We start from the raw sequence: 20,244 nt of genomic DNA, 5'->3' as shown, positions 1-20,244 counted from the left end.
CATATGAATACAGTGAATCCATTTCACGACATAATACAAGGTTTTGAAAATGCTCCGTACATTTATTTAAAAAAATAAAATACGAAATTGTAAAGTTGTTAAAAAAACATGTTAAATAGTAGTTGAACCGTAATACCATAGCGCATGGATAAGCACTTCACTGCTTGGTCTGATTTTTTTTTTCTTGAGAAAGAATAACCTTGCACTCTACTGACAGAGGTTCTTAATTAATCCAATACTAATCACCGATAATAAATTATATCTATCAGGTAAGAGCGCTTCCGTACAGCAGCTACTGCTTCATACGAACAACATATTTCTCGGGGCACGATGTTGCAATTTTTATCTCTTATAAAGTCATATTTTTCATGTAATGACATATTACCATTTTAAGACAACTAATTTGTTTAATGTTTAAAGCTGTCATACTGTAATTTGTTTTTCCCATTGCAATAAAACTTTCGTTGAAGTGATTCATGTTGATAACAAACGGAGTAATCGAAAAACTTTCACATTCTATTGAAAACATTTTTACATTTCTGTTTTTTTTTTTTTACATTTACTTTCTGTCATAAATTGTGATATATTTAATCACTCCACCCCCAGTCGCACTTCTGTCTCTACTTCAGCCGCTTTTTATTTCCAAAGCACTTATCACAACCTCTGACGTCACCATTTGATTTGCAGTCTAAACGTTTGACTCTTCAATGCCCTCCTGCGGATGTATTAAAGCCAGCGACAAGCACGCATGGAAGAAAGTGGGAGTTGTCAGATACCGGATATGAAACTGACGTGTTTCAGACAATGAGCGACTTTAAATGATCCTGAAAGCAGTGGCTCCACTCAGTTTAGAAGCAGCGCTCTGCAATTCCTTTTTACATCCAATAATATAACACATTTCAAATACAAGCTATTCGTTTAGCTGTTTTTCCCATGAGAGTATGTCTTTAAAATGTTCTCACATACAAACACATTGAATATCATTATGAAAGTTTTACTTGTGCATGTATTGTGGCACATCATTTCCACTTTCAACATGATGGGAAGGAGTGACAAAACAGAAAATGGGAATGTAATCAACTACAAATACCAAATATCAATATACGTACTGAAGATATTTTTATTACAATGATTTATGTTTTCACATAAAGCCTATCTTATGTTTGAACAGTGGTTACTACCTCCACTGAGGAAGTTCTGTTTTGTTGTCTCCACTGAAGAAGTAATGCTTTTGTTGACATGATTTTCACTGTTGGCACGATTGATCAAACAGCTGTTCACAAATTCTACTGTAATTTAATGCAGGGGTGGCTACTGGTCCATGGAAGAGTCAATTAATTTTTGATGTGGTTTTCGAGTATGAGTGTAGACTTTAACCCTTTTTTGAACATTGGGAAACAGGACCTTGTGCTCAGGTGTAACATCTCTTGGTAGCAAATGTCTGTTAAAGACATACTGAAGCACTCAGATGTTTCCAGGATAGTATGATATAAAAAGTAATAGCTGTTCAAATTATAGTTTGTGTAAAACTTGATTCTGTGAGGTAATAATTCCTAATCCTAAATTTGCAATTAAGATTGTACTTAAAAACTTGTGAAACTTGTGAACCAGTCTATGAATAATTATCAAACTACAAATTATAATAATGTGATTACAATTCCAGAGGTAGGTTGTTATGGTCAATGAGTCACATTATGAGGGTAAAATAATTGTGACATAAAATACAATAATCGGATGGGAAAAATGAGCCACCTTGGTGGAGGTTTGCATTCCAAGTGCTGTTTGGGTTATTGTTTATAATCTCATCTGAACTGGTGATCTAGGTAACAGTGAAATGTAACAAATCAAAACATTGATCACTTCTTCTTGTGCCTTGGGTTACTGTTGACGAACATGCTGATCCCATGAGGCTTCACGACAACAGCTTCTGGAGTCACTCCTGGCTGCTGCAACACCTGGTCCAGAGTGGTTTTCTTTATGGCAGCAGGGGAGATTTTCTCTTGATCTGCCAAAAACTGGAGTTCCCTTTTAATAGCAAAGCACAGGCACATGTATGTGTAGTGTAATATTGTACAGCATAGTATTGCATTTTATAGTGCAGCACAATTATAGTAATATCATTAGGTAATTAGTAACAATGCAAGGACAAAACATCAGCCCCATTCTGTTTGAATAGAGCACCATCTAATGTTCTAAATATAAACTTATGTGAATTATTTGACAGTAAACTAGCATGTTGTCTTATCAACTCACCTAGTCCGAACGCAGGACGCTTCTACAGCATTAATGAGAAGGCTCCGGAAGCCACCACTCTCCATTACATGAAGGGCGTGGATTGTAGCGCCCCCTGGTGAACATACGTTGTCTTTGAGCTGCCCAGGGTGTACGTCTGAGTCTAACAGCATGCGAGCCGCCCCCTTGATGGAAGCACAAGGTGAGATCAGCATTAGGGCTTAAAAAAAAAAAAAGTAGAATTTGTATCACATCTTTATTTTTTATTTGCCGATGAAACTAAATCAAATATCTGTCTTGACCTAACCAAGACAGACTGAAACTGGCCCCTGACAAAGTTATTCCCTTTCAATAAAATTTTAATGGGCCTGTGTGCAGGAAAAAAGCATCTAAAACTGATTTGAAAAGATCCAACACAGTAATGTTTTTAAAAAAAAAAAGTGACTAAAACTACACATTTTTGTTGCAGTGCAAATTGGATTAAAAAAAGCATTCCAAGAAGGCACCTAAAGGTTTCACACATGGATAAAGGAAATACCAGCAGGGCTTGGGCTCCAAGGCGTACAGCTAGTCTCCTGGGCAGGCCCATTTTCACCCCACCATCAGCAAGGGCGTCTACAGCTGTAAACGCCTGCAAGGTCACAATAACAATTACAATTCACCTTTGTTACAATAAAATTCTTAAACACATTCATCATTATATGAAAAAAGCTCACATAAGCTGGCCCACTACCGCTGAGGCCAGTGACAGCATCGATTAGGTCCTCTTCCACCTCGGTGCAGAAGCCCACACTGGCCATAAGCTGCTCCAAAAGCCGTCCATCCTCCACTTCTGCATGGGTGCCAGTGGCGTAGACGGTGGCTCCTTCACGCACCACCACAGGAGTGTTGGTCATGCACCGGATCACCTTTGGTGCAGTGCGATGCTGTTGGAGCTTCTGCAAGCAAAAATAATGCACTGAAGCAACTGTCCTGAAATTATACAACAATAAATGTGTTCTTAGATGATGACCATCAACAGCATTGAGCTTTAACAGAAATAGCATGGAAAAAGTTTATACACGTGGTCAATGAAATAGAATACGTCCGATTTGGATTTGTAGAGACAACATATCCATGTCTGGACTAAAAGTAAATGCTTTCACTTTAAGTCAAAGCAGCTAACCAAAATCCTGCCACAACATGTGACTGTTTTGCCTGAGGACACGGAGATCAGAACGCATATATACCTTGAAACAAAGCACCTTTGTCTGGCTGGCATAAAAGAAAAAAACGTGACTACCAGGTTATATTGTTTAATCCTACAACTCATCTAAGACTCTGACTATCTTTAAATGCATAAAGTTACAGGGTTCTTAAGCATTAAAACGGTCATGTCTGCTGTAAATTAACAAATTCATCCACCTCTTGAGTATTATATACAAATTATATGTGGTTTTGTCTTGAGACACTATGTCACTGTCTCACAACTCAGAAAAATAATGTCATTACCTGGTGCAAAGAACTATTTGCTTTGTTCAATATCCTCCTGTTCCCCCATAAATATTAACAGTAACTGGAGGCATGACAGTGTACTGTGTAGCACTGCTGAGTTTGGATGTTCTCTCCAGGTTCTTGGCTTCCTCCCACCATCAGAAACATGCATCTATGGTGAGTGTGACTGTGTGTGTGTGTGTGTGTGTGTGTGTGTGTGTGTGTGTGTGTGTGTGTGTGTGTGTGTGTGTGTGTGTGTGTGTGTGTGTGTGTGTGTGTGTGTGTGTGTCTATGTGTGGCCATGAGATTAACTGGCGACTCGTCCACCGTGTACCCCGCCTCTCACTCGCAGTCAACTGGGATGGACTCCAGCATAACCTGTGATGCTTATTTCTGACTCGCCTTCTCTATAGAGCTGATAGTGACACCAGCAGCACAGGATACAATGAGGTGACGGTCTTCAATATCTGGTCCAATCTCATCCAGTACAAAGGGAATAATGTGTGGTTTCACAGCCAGGAACAGAACATCACTTTTGGTCACTGTCTCTTTGTTGCTGGTGGTGAGGTTGACACCCAATTTCTATAAAAATGATATATTTTAGTGCTTCTGGATGCAGAAACATACATAGGAATTCATTAAACCTTAGCAAAACAATAAAATAAACCTATAACAACAAAAAAGCATATTTACAATTACACAAAATTGCTGAACATATTAAATATTAAATATAGATATTCCTAATAATTTACCAACCCGCAGTCCATGTACAGTAGGAAGGTCTGTATCTGGGGAACTGGCTGTAATTCTGTGAGTGGCAATCACGCCTTGAATAGGGAAATAGATTCTGAGTCTGATTGCAGCTGAAATGTATCAACATCAAAATTCAAATATGAATCTTACCTACAAGGTAAGATTCTGAACTCACCTGCCGCTGTGAAGCCTCTCACCAGGGCATGGGCCAGCTGGCCCGCTCCTATGAAACCCACACTCATTCTACCTGTGTGTACATCATTGACAACTTTAATTTACTCACATAGCATTCACATAAGTTTGTCATCAAAGACAGACATTCATAAGTGTAGCCTAGGCCGCTTATCAGCTGTTGTATTCATCTACAATACTGGTTGGAAATCGTTGCTTTACTGGAATCTGTCTGGTGGCATCCAAGACAAACCATTGCAAATATTTGGAAATCTACAGCTACCATCAGTAGTTTACGAGTTATAAACTACAACCAAGGTGGTCAGAGTCTCCAACATCCCACGACACCCCTGAATCCAAAATTTTACCCTGACCTACTTGCATAGGTCAAAGCACTAGCTTTAGATTAACATGCATAATCTATTTGAATGACTGAATTTACACTACATTATCTACACTACACACTGTGCCAAATCTCCACACCTCTCCAATACACACTGACTCTAAATACATAATTTAATCTACGAGACCTGGATTATAGTGTGGATCGAGCTGTGGATCGTGTTATAACACAGTACAGGTATGTTTTCCGTGCAAGTCTGTCATGTTTCACTCAGTTGTAAACATGCTACAAAATGGCCTCTGAAGAAACTATTAAAGTGATCAAGAATCCACTCAATATGCGTGAAACCTCCCCATGTTACATTTCCATTGTTGAAGATCCATCCCCACTCACTGTTACCAACACCTGCTGAAACTCGACCTGCTGACAACATGCAGGTAATAAAACTGTGTTCGATCACATTAGAGGTTATGAACGCTGACAGTGGTTATAACAATCCTCAAAATGAAACAAACAACGTCTGTGAGCACACAGCAGCAGCAGTCATGATGCTGTACAATAAACACAAACCCAGAAAGCACGACTTACTTCCTAACTCCTGAGGACTGAGGAAAAGAACCGCTGCAACACCGTCAACGTGTCCCCGTCGTCTACGGCACACCCCGAGGGACATTAGATTGACACGTGTGGAAGTCAATGTGCTTGCGCGTTTACGCATTACGTAAAACTAGGTTTCTCAAGAACCGACCAATCACAGGGACGGAAATAATAGAATAAGGCGGGCTCTGGGAAACCCAGAAATCCAATTGCATCAGATCGTTTTTTTTTTAAAATTATCATTATAATTATTATTTGCAACAGGAAATGTCTTGAGGCCTGAAAAGTTAATCAGATTCGCAGATTTTTAATTTCCATGATTTTGAATAAAGATTTTTAATATTCATACTTGCCAAATTCTCTATTCACATCAGCAAACTTCTGAAGACCCCACTCATGTTTATGTACACCGGATCCTTGAAAGATGAGACTAAAATTTTTAAAATGTAGCATACATAGCTGATTTTTTTTATTTGTATGTTCATATTTTTTGCTATATATACAGTATGTCAAGTTTGTAGTGTTAACATGAATATACCCGTGAATCAAAAAAAAAAAAAAAAAGGTACCACGCTATGATCTGGTAACAAAAAGCCCCAAAGACAAGATGCAGACTATTTTCTGGAAACGGACGCTAACACGTATTGACAGACAGCTAACCTAAAGTCTGTGATACTCTTAACATATGTAGTATTGAACAAGTGGTCTTTATAACTATAAATACTACCCACTGGATACACAGGTCAGTGTCCAGAACAAAAAAAGTTAAAAAGGAATTTATAATTTATTATGATCAGTTAACTGATTAAAACATGCAGAACTATTAAAAGTCTGACACCTAAAATTACAGGGCAGGTCAATGAGGCAAGCCTAGAGACACACAGTATAAAACACCCGGTAGGTACTGGCACCATACAACAGCCTAAAATCAGTGGTAGGTTGTGCAAAAGTACCCAGAAGTTGTGCCAGCCGGTGCAGTTGATGGTACCTCTGCCCTCGCAATGTGGATAATTCTATAAAAATGAACGGGAAATTAGACTAGGATACATTAATTCACACATTTTCTAAAAACCATATTCATTCGTGAAACAATCCAGCAAATGAGCGTTACCTGGCTTCATCCACGGACTTGATCACACTAAGATGTGGGTCAGGCGTGTGTCTGCCACTGCATTAACCAATACTAAAAAGAAGGACGGCATTAAGTAGTTAATCAATTAACTATGAGTCCTACTATTGATTACAGCAGTACTCTTGCACTTCATGAACTGGTTCAGTGTCCAGATGTCATCCGGTGGGGTTGCTGCCTACTGTTCAGTCCTCAGAATTGGTCTGTGGAGGATGTTAATGCTGCCATACGGTCTCACTCAACAAACCTCAAAGGGTTTCAGTACGGTGTAGGTCAAGGATAATTGATGGCTAGTCCAGAAGTCCAGAACCATCTCATGCCTTTTAAATTTTTTTTCAGATTCAAGAGTGCTGCAAAACCACTCAAGTGTGACCAAACCTATATTGACAATTAGTATAAAACCCACCTACAAGTGGCAATGAACAACCAATTCTAAAAAGCTTTACTGGAATCTGGCAAAAAAAATAAAAAGATGTTTTTTAAATCCCCTGAGCATACCTTTCATGTGTCAAATGATACACTTGGCTCAACTCAGGTTTGAGGCTACAGGCCTAAGTAAATAAGATTTAGCAGATCAATATTTGGTAATATCTTATAATTTGACCTTTATTTTTCAAGTGTGCACATCTTAAAAAGAAAAACTAACAACATTTTTCCTATGGTTTCAACGTTCACCATTACAGTTTTAGGTTACACAGATTGAATATCATTTTTTTTTCTGTGAACATCCTCTAAATTTTAAGAGTAAAGTTTTTTATAGAAATTCAGAACAATTGAACACATAACAAGCTATACAGTAGTATAAAAACTCAACAACACATACTCTTTGATATTTTATTCAATATGGAATATGTCATACAAACATACCAAAAGAAGGTTGTGCTTATCCTAAATACCACATTTAATACTGTTATTACTGTGAAATTTAGCTTTCAAAATTTTATGACCTAAATATGTTTGATAGTCAGTATAAAATAGAAAAAGCCTTATAAATATGAAGATTTTTGTTCAAGCATATGAGGGCAAGATTATAAATTGGAAGCAGCAAAGAGCAACAACCAAACACTATATAAGCTTCAGTGCATACTGTAGACTCATCTCATGCTATACATCTCTATGAGACATGTTTCATTCACTTTGCAAGCATTTTAATACACAATACGTAGTTTAACACATTGTTATTATCTTGTATTCAGTCCCCGAGAGACTACCGGCCACAATACTGTTGTAAATACACATTATTTATACTCCCATAAATCCATCATCTGTGGCACCACCAAAGGAATTTGAAGCAGATGGACATATGTGTTGCTTCCTGGGGTCCGATGTGGAAAAACTTGCTGAGAACCTGGCAGACTCCTCCTGGTTTTTCACTGCAGAACTAGAGAAAGGCCTTCAAGTTTGTTGTCTGGGGTGATACTGTCAGTTTATGCATCCTACAAGATGTATTACAAACAATATTGGTAAAAAATGTTACAAATCCATATGATTTGTGAGGATATATTTATCCATGGCAAGTACTTCATGGAGGCTGGTTAATAGCCTCAGACTTCAGTCGTCTCTGATCATCAACTGGAGAGGGTTTTTTTTTTAGGTTGCAGAGCTGCTGACAAATCGAATCCTCTGAGAGTAGACAAGATCAACGAAATAGAGGATCAAGTTGACATTGGTGAATACTGTGACCACCAACTTACTGTCCCAGGGACATTGTCCACGTGGGCAGTCCTCAGGACGGGCCGTGGTACCATACTTCCTGTCAAAGCTGAAGATCGGCCAGATCAGTGCAGTGCTGAGGTAGAGGATCACAGCAAAGAAGGTGTAGACAACCACAAACCGATCAAAAGGGAACCGAAGGGCAGATGTCCTCCCTGAAACTGTCAGTATGACTACTATCACAGTGACAGAGAAACACAGGCTGTACACAACCACACAGTACTGTGTGGCGATGTACATGTTGTACTCACTATCATTTGCAAGGGCCCCAAAAATAATGCAAGCCACAAAACCCTGGACCACCTTGAGTAAGCCGGACACCGTGGCCATATATCCCACCACAGCCCCCGGCTTGGCTCGAGTCAGAAACACCTCTGCACCATAAGGGAAGCAGCAAACACTGGAGCAGACGGTCACAGCAATACGGTACATTTGGACTTCGTGGTCTTCATCAGGGTACTCTGTTTGAAGAAAGTAAACAGGGTACACCACAGAGGCAGTGATGTACATGAGAGTTGCCAGCATTGCAAAGGCCACAGTGAAATTGTCCCAGGATATGGGCATGCACTTGTGCAGCCGCGTAATGTCCAAGGTGAACACAACCAGTGTCACAGCAAAGCAGAAGCACCACACAAACATGCAGAATGTTCCATAGGTAGCGCTGTAGCCTGCGCTATGGGAAACAAGGGCAATTATGGTGCAACCAAGCAGCAGCTGGCATATCCGAGCTGCACCCAAAGGTGACAATACAGCTTCTTTGTTGAGGTAGTGTTCTCCATAGGAATCCATGTTTTACGTCGTCTCCCCCTAAAGCAGCTGTATTCTTGATCTCAGTCCTGATGTCCTTCTTCTCTCACCACAAACCTCACCCTTTCCTTGGTTTCCTTTTATAGAAGGCCCTTAAGTTCAAATCTCTGTAATTTTTCCCTGAGCCTGCTTTGTAATTACACTGGCGTGTTTAAGGGCGAGTTAGATTTAGACACTCAATGGTGCCACAGCCTTTTAGACCTTGAAATATATTTTCCTGATTGGAGATTCTTAAAATGTTGTTCTAAAGTAATGTCTCTACTTGCCTTGTGTCTGTGAACAATGTAAATAGAGTACTTTGTCGAAGTCACGTGAAACAAAAATTTTCTTAATAAATAAAGAATTTCATTGTGAGCTTACTCTGAGCAGTAGTGCATGTCCGCAAAAATCTTGCTTTTCCTCTGGTTTCTGTCTTCAATTAGATGATTGACAGTTCAAAGTGAAGTGAGGTCCTCTACTAGTCATATCCTGAGAATGATCTTCCATCAACAGCCCTCGCTTTGCTGAACAGGTGGACTAATTCAGTGTCCTGTCAGTCAAGATCCATTGCTCCTTGACTCAGTCCTTGTCATTTCTTCACTGTAGGCCCTTAAGTGCCCTTAAAAATCATTCAGGCAGTTAGTTCTGCCTCTTGGTCTTTGTCTTGCAGTGGCTGTCTCCTGTTGCCTCTTGGATTTGGTCTCCCTCTTCATCTCAAACACACAAATACACACTCTCTCCCTCCAGTGTGTGTCAGAGTGAGTGCACTCACTGGATTGCAAGGGATGGTTGTTCAAATGAACGTTTGTGTCAAGCCCATGGTTTCAGGCCTGGCCTGCTCTATAAATAGAGGGCATATATTCCACAGAGGGGTGGGAAGGTGCATGTGGCAGACAGCATGGGAGTCGTATTTCTAGGGAGCACCCAGAGAGCCTGAGTCAGAGCTCCCTCAGAAAGAAACTGGCACTTATATGCAGTTTAATGACAGGGAGGGAGTCTATGACTCCCATCAGAGACAGAAATAACATACAGATCCAGAGGGATGATTATGCATTGGTGATGACAGATTTCAAGTCATGCATGCCAGAGGGATGTGGAAATTAATTAGAAGGTACTGAAAATACTTTAACCTGTGATATTTAGTATGATGGGATTTATCATTTGCATAATGCAAGGTATTTAGAAAAAAATCAGTTCTTTACTGCTGGACGAAATGTTTTTCTTCAATGGCTGCAGAGGGAGCTGCATCAGGTAAGTTCGATTGCCTCAGGTGATGTCATACGAGTCAGCCTCACTTGGTGCTGAACAGTTAGTTTCAAAGGAGAAGAGTCTAGAGTTGTAGAGTAAGCAATCAATTTACTTCATCGACCTCTGCAGCCCGGTCCTCATCTCTGCTTTTGAAGCGGTGTGAGGCTCATCATTAGCTACACCGAATCTCCCACAGCTGTTATTAGAGACTGAGTTTCTCTGTGGGCATGTAAGTAGCACATTTTATGGAGGAAGAGAAAGATGTCCAATAAAAAAGAGTAGATGTCTGATTCTTTCATATTGATTTCTATCATTGCTTTAAGAACTATTCAAAGTAATTTGATAATATAATGCAGCTTCAATTCTAAATCATCACAGAACACCTTTGAAGTCCCAGTTCACCAAACTTAGATTAGGTCCAGCAAGCTCTAACAAAGGTTTTATAGGTTTAAGGTTTGGGGCTGTGATGGGGGACATAGGACACTCTGTTGCTTTTCTGACCTCAGATGATTCTACAGATAAACTATCCATAGCACATGATCTATATTCTCCAGGAGAATCAAGGGCTTCTCAGTTTGATGACAGCAAGGACCGGAATTGTGATTCATCCTCACTGATTGATTTGTACCCTGTAAGACTTCAGAACTCCTGGTAAAAGTCAAAAAGCAACTTCTTTGCTCCTTTAGTTTTTCCAACATGGACAATTTTGCGGAAAGTGGAAATATTTGTAGTAAAACCAATGAGGTACAAGTTTGATTAAGGGGATATTGTGCTGGTATTTTTGGGTATATCCATCTTCATGTTTATTTTCATAAACATAACTCAAAAAATTGTGCTGCATTTTGTAAAACACTACATGCCTTTCACAAGGAGAGGTGCCTCTCCATATTTAGTTATGTTAAACGTTTCCACTTTTTTCAACAATTCTGTCTAATTTTTGCACGTAATGACATGTCATTAATTTTTGAAGAAATTATGACACAATGGAGAGTCTTGAGAGCCAAACTAAGAGCTATTGCACTCTTCAGAGGTGTACGCTGCACAGGAGCTGCTTTATCTAAAACACACAATAAAGGCCAACCCAATGCTCCCACCATGAGGGAGAAAGGATTACCTTTGTCCCTGCATCCGTACCTTATGTTTGGAAGGAGGTATGTTCTTTGTTATGTTATTTCAGCACATTTGAGCTTAATCAATTTTAATGTCGAGCTTTAGTGATGAAAGAACAAACAATTATGGACTTGAATTGAAGTTTAGGGCCATTTATCAAAAAGAACAATTTGACAGTACACGTCACCTGGTAACATATTTTACCATTTTAAAGGACTGGATACAATATTTGAGATTTAACAAAAGCTGAGATAATATGAGGTGCTGGATAAATTGTTGACTGTTAGTGTGTGTGCGCACAGAGCCTCATGTATATGATCATTCATTCATTCATTTTCTGCCGCTTCATCCACCATAGCAGGTCACGGGGAGCTGGAGCCTACCTCAGCTTGCACAGGGCGCAATGCGGGGAACACTCTGGGCATGACCCAGTACACCGCGGAGCCGTGTTGTGAGGTGACAGCACTACCCACTACGCCACCGTGCCTCTCATATATACAGTATATATATATATGTGTGTGTGTATATATACAGCTGGCGTATATTGCCCAGGGGTTGTATAAGCTGAAGTCCCTCTCGCTTTGCTCCTGCCATATCAGTGACGACTGCATCAACAGGATGGTACGACAGATGCATGAACTCAAGACTCTCAACACTGGACAGTGTGTTAGAATTACTGATAAAGGGTTGGAGTTGATAGCTGACCACCTGACACAGCTGACAGAGATCGACCTGTATGGCTGCACTAAGATATATATATATATATATATATATATATTTCATATTTCATATATATATATATATATAATAAAAAAAACTATACAGCAATATTTACCAAGTAATATATGTAATGTGGTGTTTTCTTTTAGATCTTATACAAAACATGCAAAGAACACAAAGAGAAACAAACAGAAATGTATTTACAATTTACAAAGAATCACTTCTCTGTGAAAATAGCACTTATAAATATGATTTACATACAAAATAAATATGTAAAATTACCATTGTAGCTTGAGTTTTTTCTTCTGTTAAAAAATATGTTACAGAATAAAATTACAATTAGTAATACCTTTCCTTCTCTGATGTGATGTTAAATAGAGGTCCTTTAAAACATAATTTATAAAGACATCATTACATACAACATGGTCATTATATTAAAACCTGATCTCTACTATGAAATATAAGAAGGGAGTTACATTAGTGAACACTTAAAGGAACCTATACAAAAATATACATCACACAATCTCCCTTTAAATGTTCATTGCATTGATCTGAGGATTGCTGAGTTACTGAGGTTATTTAACATGAATGTGTGCCCTTTGTCCTCTTGTGAGGACGTGGCCTGTGAGTAAGAGGTATACACTAGATGCAATGGCATGCAGTGTATGTATAGGCCTTAAATAGTTTGACCTTTACAAACATGTTCGTGGGATCACAGAAGCACCACAGTTAGGTTCAGGCAACATGTAAGATGTCAAAACTTAAAATATGCAAGATGTCACCAATGTCAGGAAGGAGTTATTGCTACAGGGATTTTGTATTAATCTTCAATGATAACAGCAATAAAATGAAATGGATGTCTTTTGCCCTTTTTGAATATTTCTTTCATTTCCATGGAATAACAGCTAATATTTTAATGTAAGCTTTCATTTTAGTGGCTGTGTTGATCAAATCTGGTGTCATGCAAGGCCTTGATTCGAGGTGCTCTGGTGTCAGTAATTACAATTGCTTTAAAGATAAATAGAAAGTTTCTTTCCTGATCCAGTGCTTTCCTCGCTATATTAATTACTGGTTTTTGTGGTGGATGTTAATAGAACACAATCGTCTGAACAAATTTGTAGTCTCTATGAGAACTATAACATCCTTGTCACTGAAGTGTTTCTTAACAAAAACTACAGTATATAAAATCTATATGGAAAGATGAAAATCATACAACAAAACATCAATGAGCATCCTTAAAATTGGATTACATTCAGTATTTTTTTTCTATTATGGAACAAAGGATAATGTAAATGTAGTAGCAAAGATTGGTGTCTATTGTGGGGATATGGGATATTTTGCACCGCTACCTGTCACCACTGTTGTGAAAAAAGGGAACTTGAGACAAATTCAAGCCCATGTTAGGCTAAGACTAAACTGAACAGGAAGTCAGAGGGAAATCAGAAACAGGTAGAATGGGTTGTGAAGGTGAATAGGTACTTAGAGGTATCAGGCATGGGACACTGGCCAGGGAGACCAGCCAGCCCTGCTCAGGCTTAGCTTGGAGACTGTGTGTGCATGGATTGTCTCACTTTAGCTTCCGCTGCTGAGCATGCCCAGTAGTTTGCTGGGATCCATGCCCTGCTGCTGTGCCATCTTCTGCACGTCGAATCCCATGTGCATGAGGAACTGAATGACGTTCATCTCTTGCCCTGTGAACTGGTCTCGGATGGTGGGGCAGGTAGGATTGCAATGTGGCCATGGGCAGCTGTCAATCAGATGTACAGGGCAGCCTTTCGGTGGAGCCTTGTTGTTCCTGTTGTCATGGAGACTTCGATCCCAGCAGTGCAACGCTCTAGGCAAGGAAGTCCCTTTCACCTGCACGTCGGTCCAGTAACTATAACCCAACACAAGAGGGCGCTGTCAGCTCACAAGTTGGAAGTTAGTATAAATCACATTTAGGCTGGTGCGCATTTAATGATAAACTACATAATATACTCACGTTCTGGTGATAATTTCATGGGATAGGCATGCTGGTGCGAACATGGCCCTAAAAAAATTGATAAATAAGAAAAAATAAATACATTTTGAGTACATACTACAATCCTGCTTCAATTCTCTGTCTGTAAAGTAGTTATTAGACTCACGGAACATCTTTGAGTGTGTTCCTCAGCACAATGCCCAGGTTCTGGATGTAGCGCCACTGGCCCTCTTGTACAGGCTGTCCTGTTAGCTGGATGTTGTCCACCGTCAGCTGGGCCTCATCAAACAGCCACTGGACTACAAACACAGGACCTGCATTTGGAGAGCGGATTAAAGTTTATATGAGATTACAGTCTTTTTGTACTCAGACATGTACCGCACACGTTTTGACACTTTATGATGGGGACACATTTAAAAATGTGCATTTTACATAGTGCGGTTTGAGATTACAGGCTCACTTTTTATTGATGGGAAGACTCTATATCCAAAGAAACAGTTCCACTCCTCTCCTTCATGGGTTTGCCTGCACTTCTCTGGCACCACTCCTCCCCAGTACCTGATAGGGCAGTTGAGAAGGACTGATTTTAACAACCTGATGTTCATCTCTAAAAATATCTTATAAAGTCCATTGACTCCCATACTTAATGCCTCTCTTGATGGTCTCAGTAGGGGCGCAGTTGACAGTGTCTATGCAGTCTGTACAATGGTACTGCTTGTTGTCCAGGAACCAACCAGAATCAGACAAGCCACGCACTTGAATCCCAGTGTAACCCAGTCCTGCCAGCAGCTCTGCCACATGATCAACATTCAGAAGAACCCCAGTACCACCCGCACTGCAGAAGAAAATGTGACACTTCCTTAACATCCACGCTGGAACGTGAAATGTACATATTTAATTTGAAATCCCAATCAAAATGTTGACATGCGGAAATACCTGCTTCCTGCTAGTAGGAGAACTTTGGCATTGTCCAGACCTTTGTTCAGCAGCTCCTTCACCACTTCTTCAATAATCAATGAGCCCATAAAGGCATATCCACCTACGCACAATGCAAAGAGAGCAGAAAGCTGGAATAACATTTTCCTAAAATGTGTTGTTTCATGTTTTGATGAATCGGTCATGTCTTACTCTGCTCTGTTTTGGCTGTAGCACCACTCCACACATCACTTGAGCAGTATGGGATGAACCTGCACAACCAACACAAAGTTAAAGTCACAAGTTTATTGTAATACAAATTGAGTGCAGATAAACATTCAAACATGATTTAACTTACACCATGTTGGCATTCCACCAGTGAGGGTTTTCCTCCGGCAGAGGAGACAGGATCCCTGTGCCTGCAGAGACGGAGCAACATGTATCATTAGCCATGTCGGCACTCCCAGACACATCCTCTCCTTCCTCATCATCATTACTACATGGATTACAGTTATTACACTGTAGTGAGAGAGGGAGGTGTCTCAGTTCCTACAGCAGTGGGCGCCAGGTAACCCTACACTACAGCGACATCACAGCAAGTTGTTGGATTCAATAACACCGCAGTTACTCAGAGATACATCAGATCCTCTTAATTATGATGCATTGCATTGGAATCACTGTTAGGAAGCTTTTTTTTTTTACTGCAGGTGGAGTGGTGCTCATGGGTGTGTGCTGTATTATAAAGAATGACTAACCTGTTTTAGTTTTGGGCCACTTGGAAGAGCTCATGAGTCTCCTCATGGTCTCATATCGACTGTCACAGTTCTCCTTGTTGAAGCAGTACCAGCCGCCTGAACACAGATTGATTGCATGAAGAAGAATTGAAGTTATCTGTGATTCTTAGTTTGGGAATGAAAGGGGAAATTTAAAAATAAGTTAGAGCAGGCCTTAATACTGACCTTCTAAGAATATCAACCACCGTCTGCTGCCTCGAGATTCTTTCAGATAGTACCTAAAAGTGACCAAAGAATATAAAGTCAGCCCGTCGTCATATGCTTGACTTGCATGCAAATAAAATCAGAAAACAATTGGAGTAGATTATGATTCTAAATTCTTCAGAGCTTATTTTATGCTACTTGAATAGCAACATAAAACAATAAACTACATTACATGATTTTGATATGGTGTTCTTTCTACCGGCAGGTGAGGTAAATATTTCCATCATCACATGATGGTATCCACTATGAAATATGAACACATATGGCAGCATCACTTTCATTTGAACAAGGGTGACCTGTTTCTTTGTTGATACATATCTTTAAAAGGTAACAGAAAACAGCATAAAATGAAATTCCATCAAGATAAAATACAGCATGAGGCAGAGGACAATCAACTTGTGTGTTGGGTAAATGAGATAAGCATCTTGTCCCCTATCCTTTTTGTACTGTACATGACAGTAGAGGGTATTTGTCAAGTTTAATGTGGTGTCATAGTCTCTAGAGTCTGAGGTCATCGTTCTTCAGCAGTGTCCTCACCAAACACAGCCAAATCAAGGCAGAGAAATGATGAAAGAACAGTTTCTGCGGTGTAATGTCTTCTGCATAATACCCACATATATCCAAAATAAAGCCCCATATGCATAGTCTGGACTTGGAAATGAAAAAGGGGATGTTTTCTATATGTGTGCTGCCTTCTATCAGTCCAGAAGAGGGCAATGCTATCATGATTCTTCTCCTAATGTCGAATGCATCATCATTTAATTTTTATTAAGGAAAAAAACCAATGACAGATGAGGCTGGTAATCAGAAGTGTCTGGTGCGCAAACTACCATTAACTTCGTGAGCAAAGTGCTCCAAATGTGACGAGAGCTCAATCAATCAATCAATCACTACAGTATTTACCCCTATCAGTGACTAAACTACAGATTGCCAAAAGCTTTTCAAGGAGTTTAAGGAAAACAGACTTTGCTAAAGGTCTGATTTACGCGTCCAGAGTGCGTGAATCACACTTTGGCTGCAGTTAATGACTTTGTGCTATTACTGAGAGCCACAGCCAGGGATGTCTGCTGAGGACAGCCCATTATCTACCTAATTCCAAGCAACAAAGTGAAGGCAGAACACGCCGAGAGGGGAAAGGCGCTCTTCACAAGAACAACTCCAAAACGCGAACCCACGCACTATTACTGCCTTCCCACCTGGAGTGAAAGCTGTTGGACATCGCATCCTTGTTTATCTGGATGAGTAGCGACACCTTTCTGAAAAAATACGGTTAGAAGCTCATGGATTAGCATCTGAAATGACAGCAGCTACAGTAGTGAATGGAAGCGGCCATCTGCCAGTGACGATCCCCATGCGCTCGTCCTCACGCTGCGTCTGTGAGCGGCACCGACAGACGGCACTAACAGACACACTGTCTGCCACTTTAGGGTTTAACGGGAATTAGACGGGATAGAAAACCCATAGACACATGTATAGCAAAACATATTGCTGATGATAGACGGCCACCCCCCCTCCCCATAGTGCACAGACGCCCTAAGCAGTGGGCCTAATGGATGCAGTACTTAGTGTTGATTCCACAGTGACTTATCACTGATTAATTCATGACATTAAAGTGTTTTTCTCGCTTTGTTGCAGTTTTTATAATATTTTCAAACTCATTTACTCACTTTACCGTGTACTATAAAAAGTAAAATGATTGCGACACACCTGATCCACTGGCCCAGTCGTTTTGAGGACTATCCATCATATCAGTATTCACAGCTGTCTGTTACTGGATTCATGCCCACCTGCTACAACTTATTTGATTAAAAAAAAAAACGTTCTCACGATTTGACTCCCTGCAGTCAAAGGAAATATAAATGTCCACAGTCTGTAGTCAAAACATTATACAATAGAAGCGGCAGTAGATCACTGATGTTTAGATGCTTTCAGTTCATTATTACATTTCTATTGACAGACTCCATCACTCCTAAATTGATTTCTGCTTGTATGTTGTTATCGGTTGTTTCTCTCATGGACATCAGGCTAGAGGTAATTCGGCCAGAAATAAACTACAAATTACGAGGAGTTTTTGTCAGTAAATTATTTTGCAGTAGAGATCATGTTCAGATAAAGGTTGTAAATTGGCAGCTCAGCCGTGCGTCTGCTCGCTGCAGTGGTAAAAGAGATGGGGGGGTGGGGGGCTGAAAACTGACATATCCTAACTTTACGCACTGCAAATTCTGCATTCTGATTTGAAACAAAGGAAATGAAACGTAGGCCATGTGGCTACCCGCAAATTTTCACGCTCCATTGACTCGAAGCAGCTGTCCATCTGATCCCGAACCTTATTGTGTGCCAGTGCGGTGTTCCTCTTTTAGAAATACCGACATCTATTTTTTTCATGTGCATATTTTTAAATTATCATTCCTGCATATAAATTTTTTTTAATGGGATCGTGAACTTTACGGCAACATATTTGCAACAAATAAGCCTGAAGGTAAGGTCTTTTGCGCGCTTTCTCCACCTGCCTTCACACGTTGGTTACAGTGGGCAGCAGGTTGAAGGGCAGAATCGAGTGCGCCCACAGTTCGTGCCAGCATCAGGATGCACTGCTCCGCTGATGGCACAATATCCGACCTGTCAGTGATCCGACCATGTGGGAATCTCGATTTCTCTCACCGTACACGTGTAGCCTGTTCTCAGTTGGTACGTACCCCGCTGCGCTTCCGTCGTTGCAGGTGACGGATGAATTCTCCAAAAAGTTCAGCTTCATGTCGTGGTCGAGTTTCTGCGCTGAGCACGGGTAGAGGGACTGCGCAAGGTTCTTCACTTGTGTCATGAAGTTATCCATGTTCTCCTCCACGGCTGTGAAATCCAGAGGGAAGCTCTCCGTGGTGTCTCCTCGGTCCGCCCTGTAAACAGGAGGATTTGGTGCGCGTCGCGATTGTGAGTTGCGGCCACCCCGATACCTCCGCGCGCAAAGAGCTCCGGACTGCATCAGCACCAGCAGCAGCACTGATGAAACCATTCTGATCGCTGTCATGTTATCCTCTCGTCAGATGTCCTTCCTCCAAACAGAACGCCTCGCCGGGGGAAACGCTTAATGACTGATGGAGCTGAAAAATTACAATTACGCAAGAAATGGCTCAACAGTTGTCACTCGCTCCAAGAAACGCATAGATGTCAACTAAATTTAAGGTCCTTTAATATATATCACAGTCATCCACTCAATTCTTTGTATTTGTATGAATGTATACTAATGATCTATGGATACCACAACTCAGGCGCTGCTGGACGAAGCGCACAAGCTCGGACGACAACATCCGTGCCATGCGCTTGTATTTTATTCAAACTTTCCCCCCTTGTGTGTCCGTCCAGCCAATCGCGTACGCGGGGCAGGACTCGGGGCATGATCAAGCGTGGCAGACAACACCCCACCTCCCACTCCCCGCCTTAATTTATAGAGGGGAAAAAATGTCCATGCGTTGGTTCTTTTGATCCACGAAGTTTTATTTGATGTGGTGGCTTTTATTGGCCTTGAAATGCCCATTTCCCATTCCACCACAAATTTATGAAGTGAGAATACGCATCTTGTTACACTTGTCTGAAACTAGTGGGAAAAAACAAAAACTAATATTATAGTTCAAATAATTTGAATGTAAAGTGGGTTTGCCTTGCAGACAAAGGAACAATATTACAGTTATTTTATTAGTATTAGAATGACTATTACCATTTGTCAAAGTGGTAGAAGAAGAAGAGTTCGCTTGTATTTATGTCACTTAAAATGATGAGCCCTCACAAAAACATGAAAAGTTCTTTTTCCAGAATCGTCCTTCATTCTGTTCAGTTCCTTGTGTTTTCTTTAGGTTTTGAAAAAGCAAACTTGGACACTTGTTTTTTGTTGTTTTTTTTTTTCCAATCCAGACGGGGCCTCCAAAGATCAAAGTAACCATCACTCTTTCTCCACCCCCCAGTCTCGCTTCCCTCCTCCCCTCCTCAGTCTCTTCCAAACTTTCTTGGTCTACTGTATATTTCAAGTCAAGCAGAGCATCCTGATGGGAAACCAGCTTTTTAACACAGGCATTCTTTGTTACGGTTGATGTAGGCTTCCCTC

General features: G+C 40.4%; 3 protein-coding genes across 4 annotated transcripts; all 3 read right to left on the bottom strand.

Annotated features, from left to right (window-relative positions):
- Positions 1 to 66: 66 nt before the first annotated feature.
- On the bottom strand, positions 67 to 5,643 carry pycr1a (pyrroline-5-carboxylate reductase 1a). Of its 2 annotated transcripts, none has more exons than XM_068336647.1 (8): positions 5,561 to 5,643; positions 4,634 to 4,705; positions 4,462 to 4,532; positions 4,108 to 4,287; positions 2,949 to 3,170; positions 2,771 to 2,863; positions 2,254 to 2,417; positions 67 to 2,025 (listed from the first exon to the last, which is right to left on the bottom strand). In XM_068336647.1, exons 2-8 carry the CDS (start codon positions 4,698 to 4,700, stop codon positions 1,857 to 1,859), a joined length of 966 nt encoding a protein of 321 aa, XP_068192748.1. In that variant the 5' UTR covers positions 4,701 to 4,705; positions 5,561 to 5,643; the 3' UTR covers positions 67 to 1,856. The 2 variants fall into 2 exon arrangements, with proteins under 2 accessions (XP_068192748.1, XP_068192749.1); XM_068336648.1 differs by having other exon boundaries at positions 4,634 to 4,726; positions 5,561 to 5,588.
- Positions 5,644 to 7,498: 1,855 nt separating this feature from the next.
- Positions 7,499 to 9,973, bottom strand: LOC137610022 (myeloid-associated differentiation marker-like protein 2). Its single transcript, XM_068337423.1, has one exon. The coding sequence runs from the start codon at positions 9,198 to 9,200 to the stop codon at positions 8,289 to 8,291; it is 912 nt and encodes a 303-aa protein (XP_068193524.1). The 5' UTR covers positions 9,201 to 9,973; the 3' UTR covers positions 7,499 to 8,288.
- Positions 9,974 to 12,517: 2,544 nt separating this feature from the next.
- Positions 12,518 to 19,414, bottom strand: notum1a (notum, palmitoleoyl-protein carboxylesterase a). The gene is made up of 11 exons (XM_068337241.1): positions 18,845 to 19,414; positions 16,110 to 16,162; positions 15,906 to 16,001; positions 15,509 to 15,569; positions 15,364 to 15,422; positions 15,172 to 15,274; positions 14,879 to 15,070; positions 14,696 to 14,793; positions 14,402 to 14,549; positions 14,257 to 14,304; positions 12,518 to 14,151 (listed from the first exon to the last, which is right to left on the bottom strand). The coding sequence occupies exons 1-11, from the start codon at positions 19,171 to 19,173 to the stop codon at positions 13,848 to 13,850; spliced, it is 1,491 nt and encodes a 496-aa protein (XP_068193342.1). The 5' UTR covers positions 19,174 to 19,414; the 3' UTR covers positions 12,518 to 13,847.
- Positions 19,415 to 20,244: the final 830 nt, after the last annotated feature.

This window comes from Antennarius striatus, chromosome 16, assembly GCF_040054535.1.
Source record: "Antennarius striatus isolate MH-2024 chromosome 16, ASM4005453v1, whole genome shotgun sequence".
Classification (NCBI taxonomy): domain Eukaryota; kingdom Metazoa; phylum Chordata; class Actinopteri; order Lophiiformes; family Antennariidae; genus Antennarius; species Antennarius striatus.
This window is presented reverse-complemented; position numbering and strand designations above follow the sequence as displayed.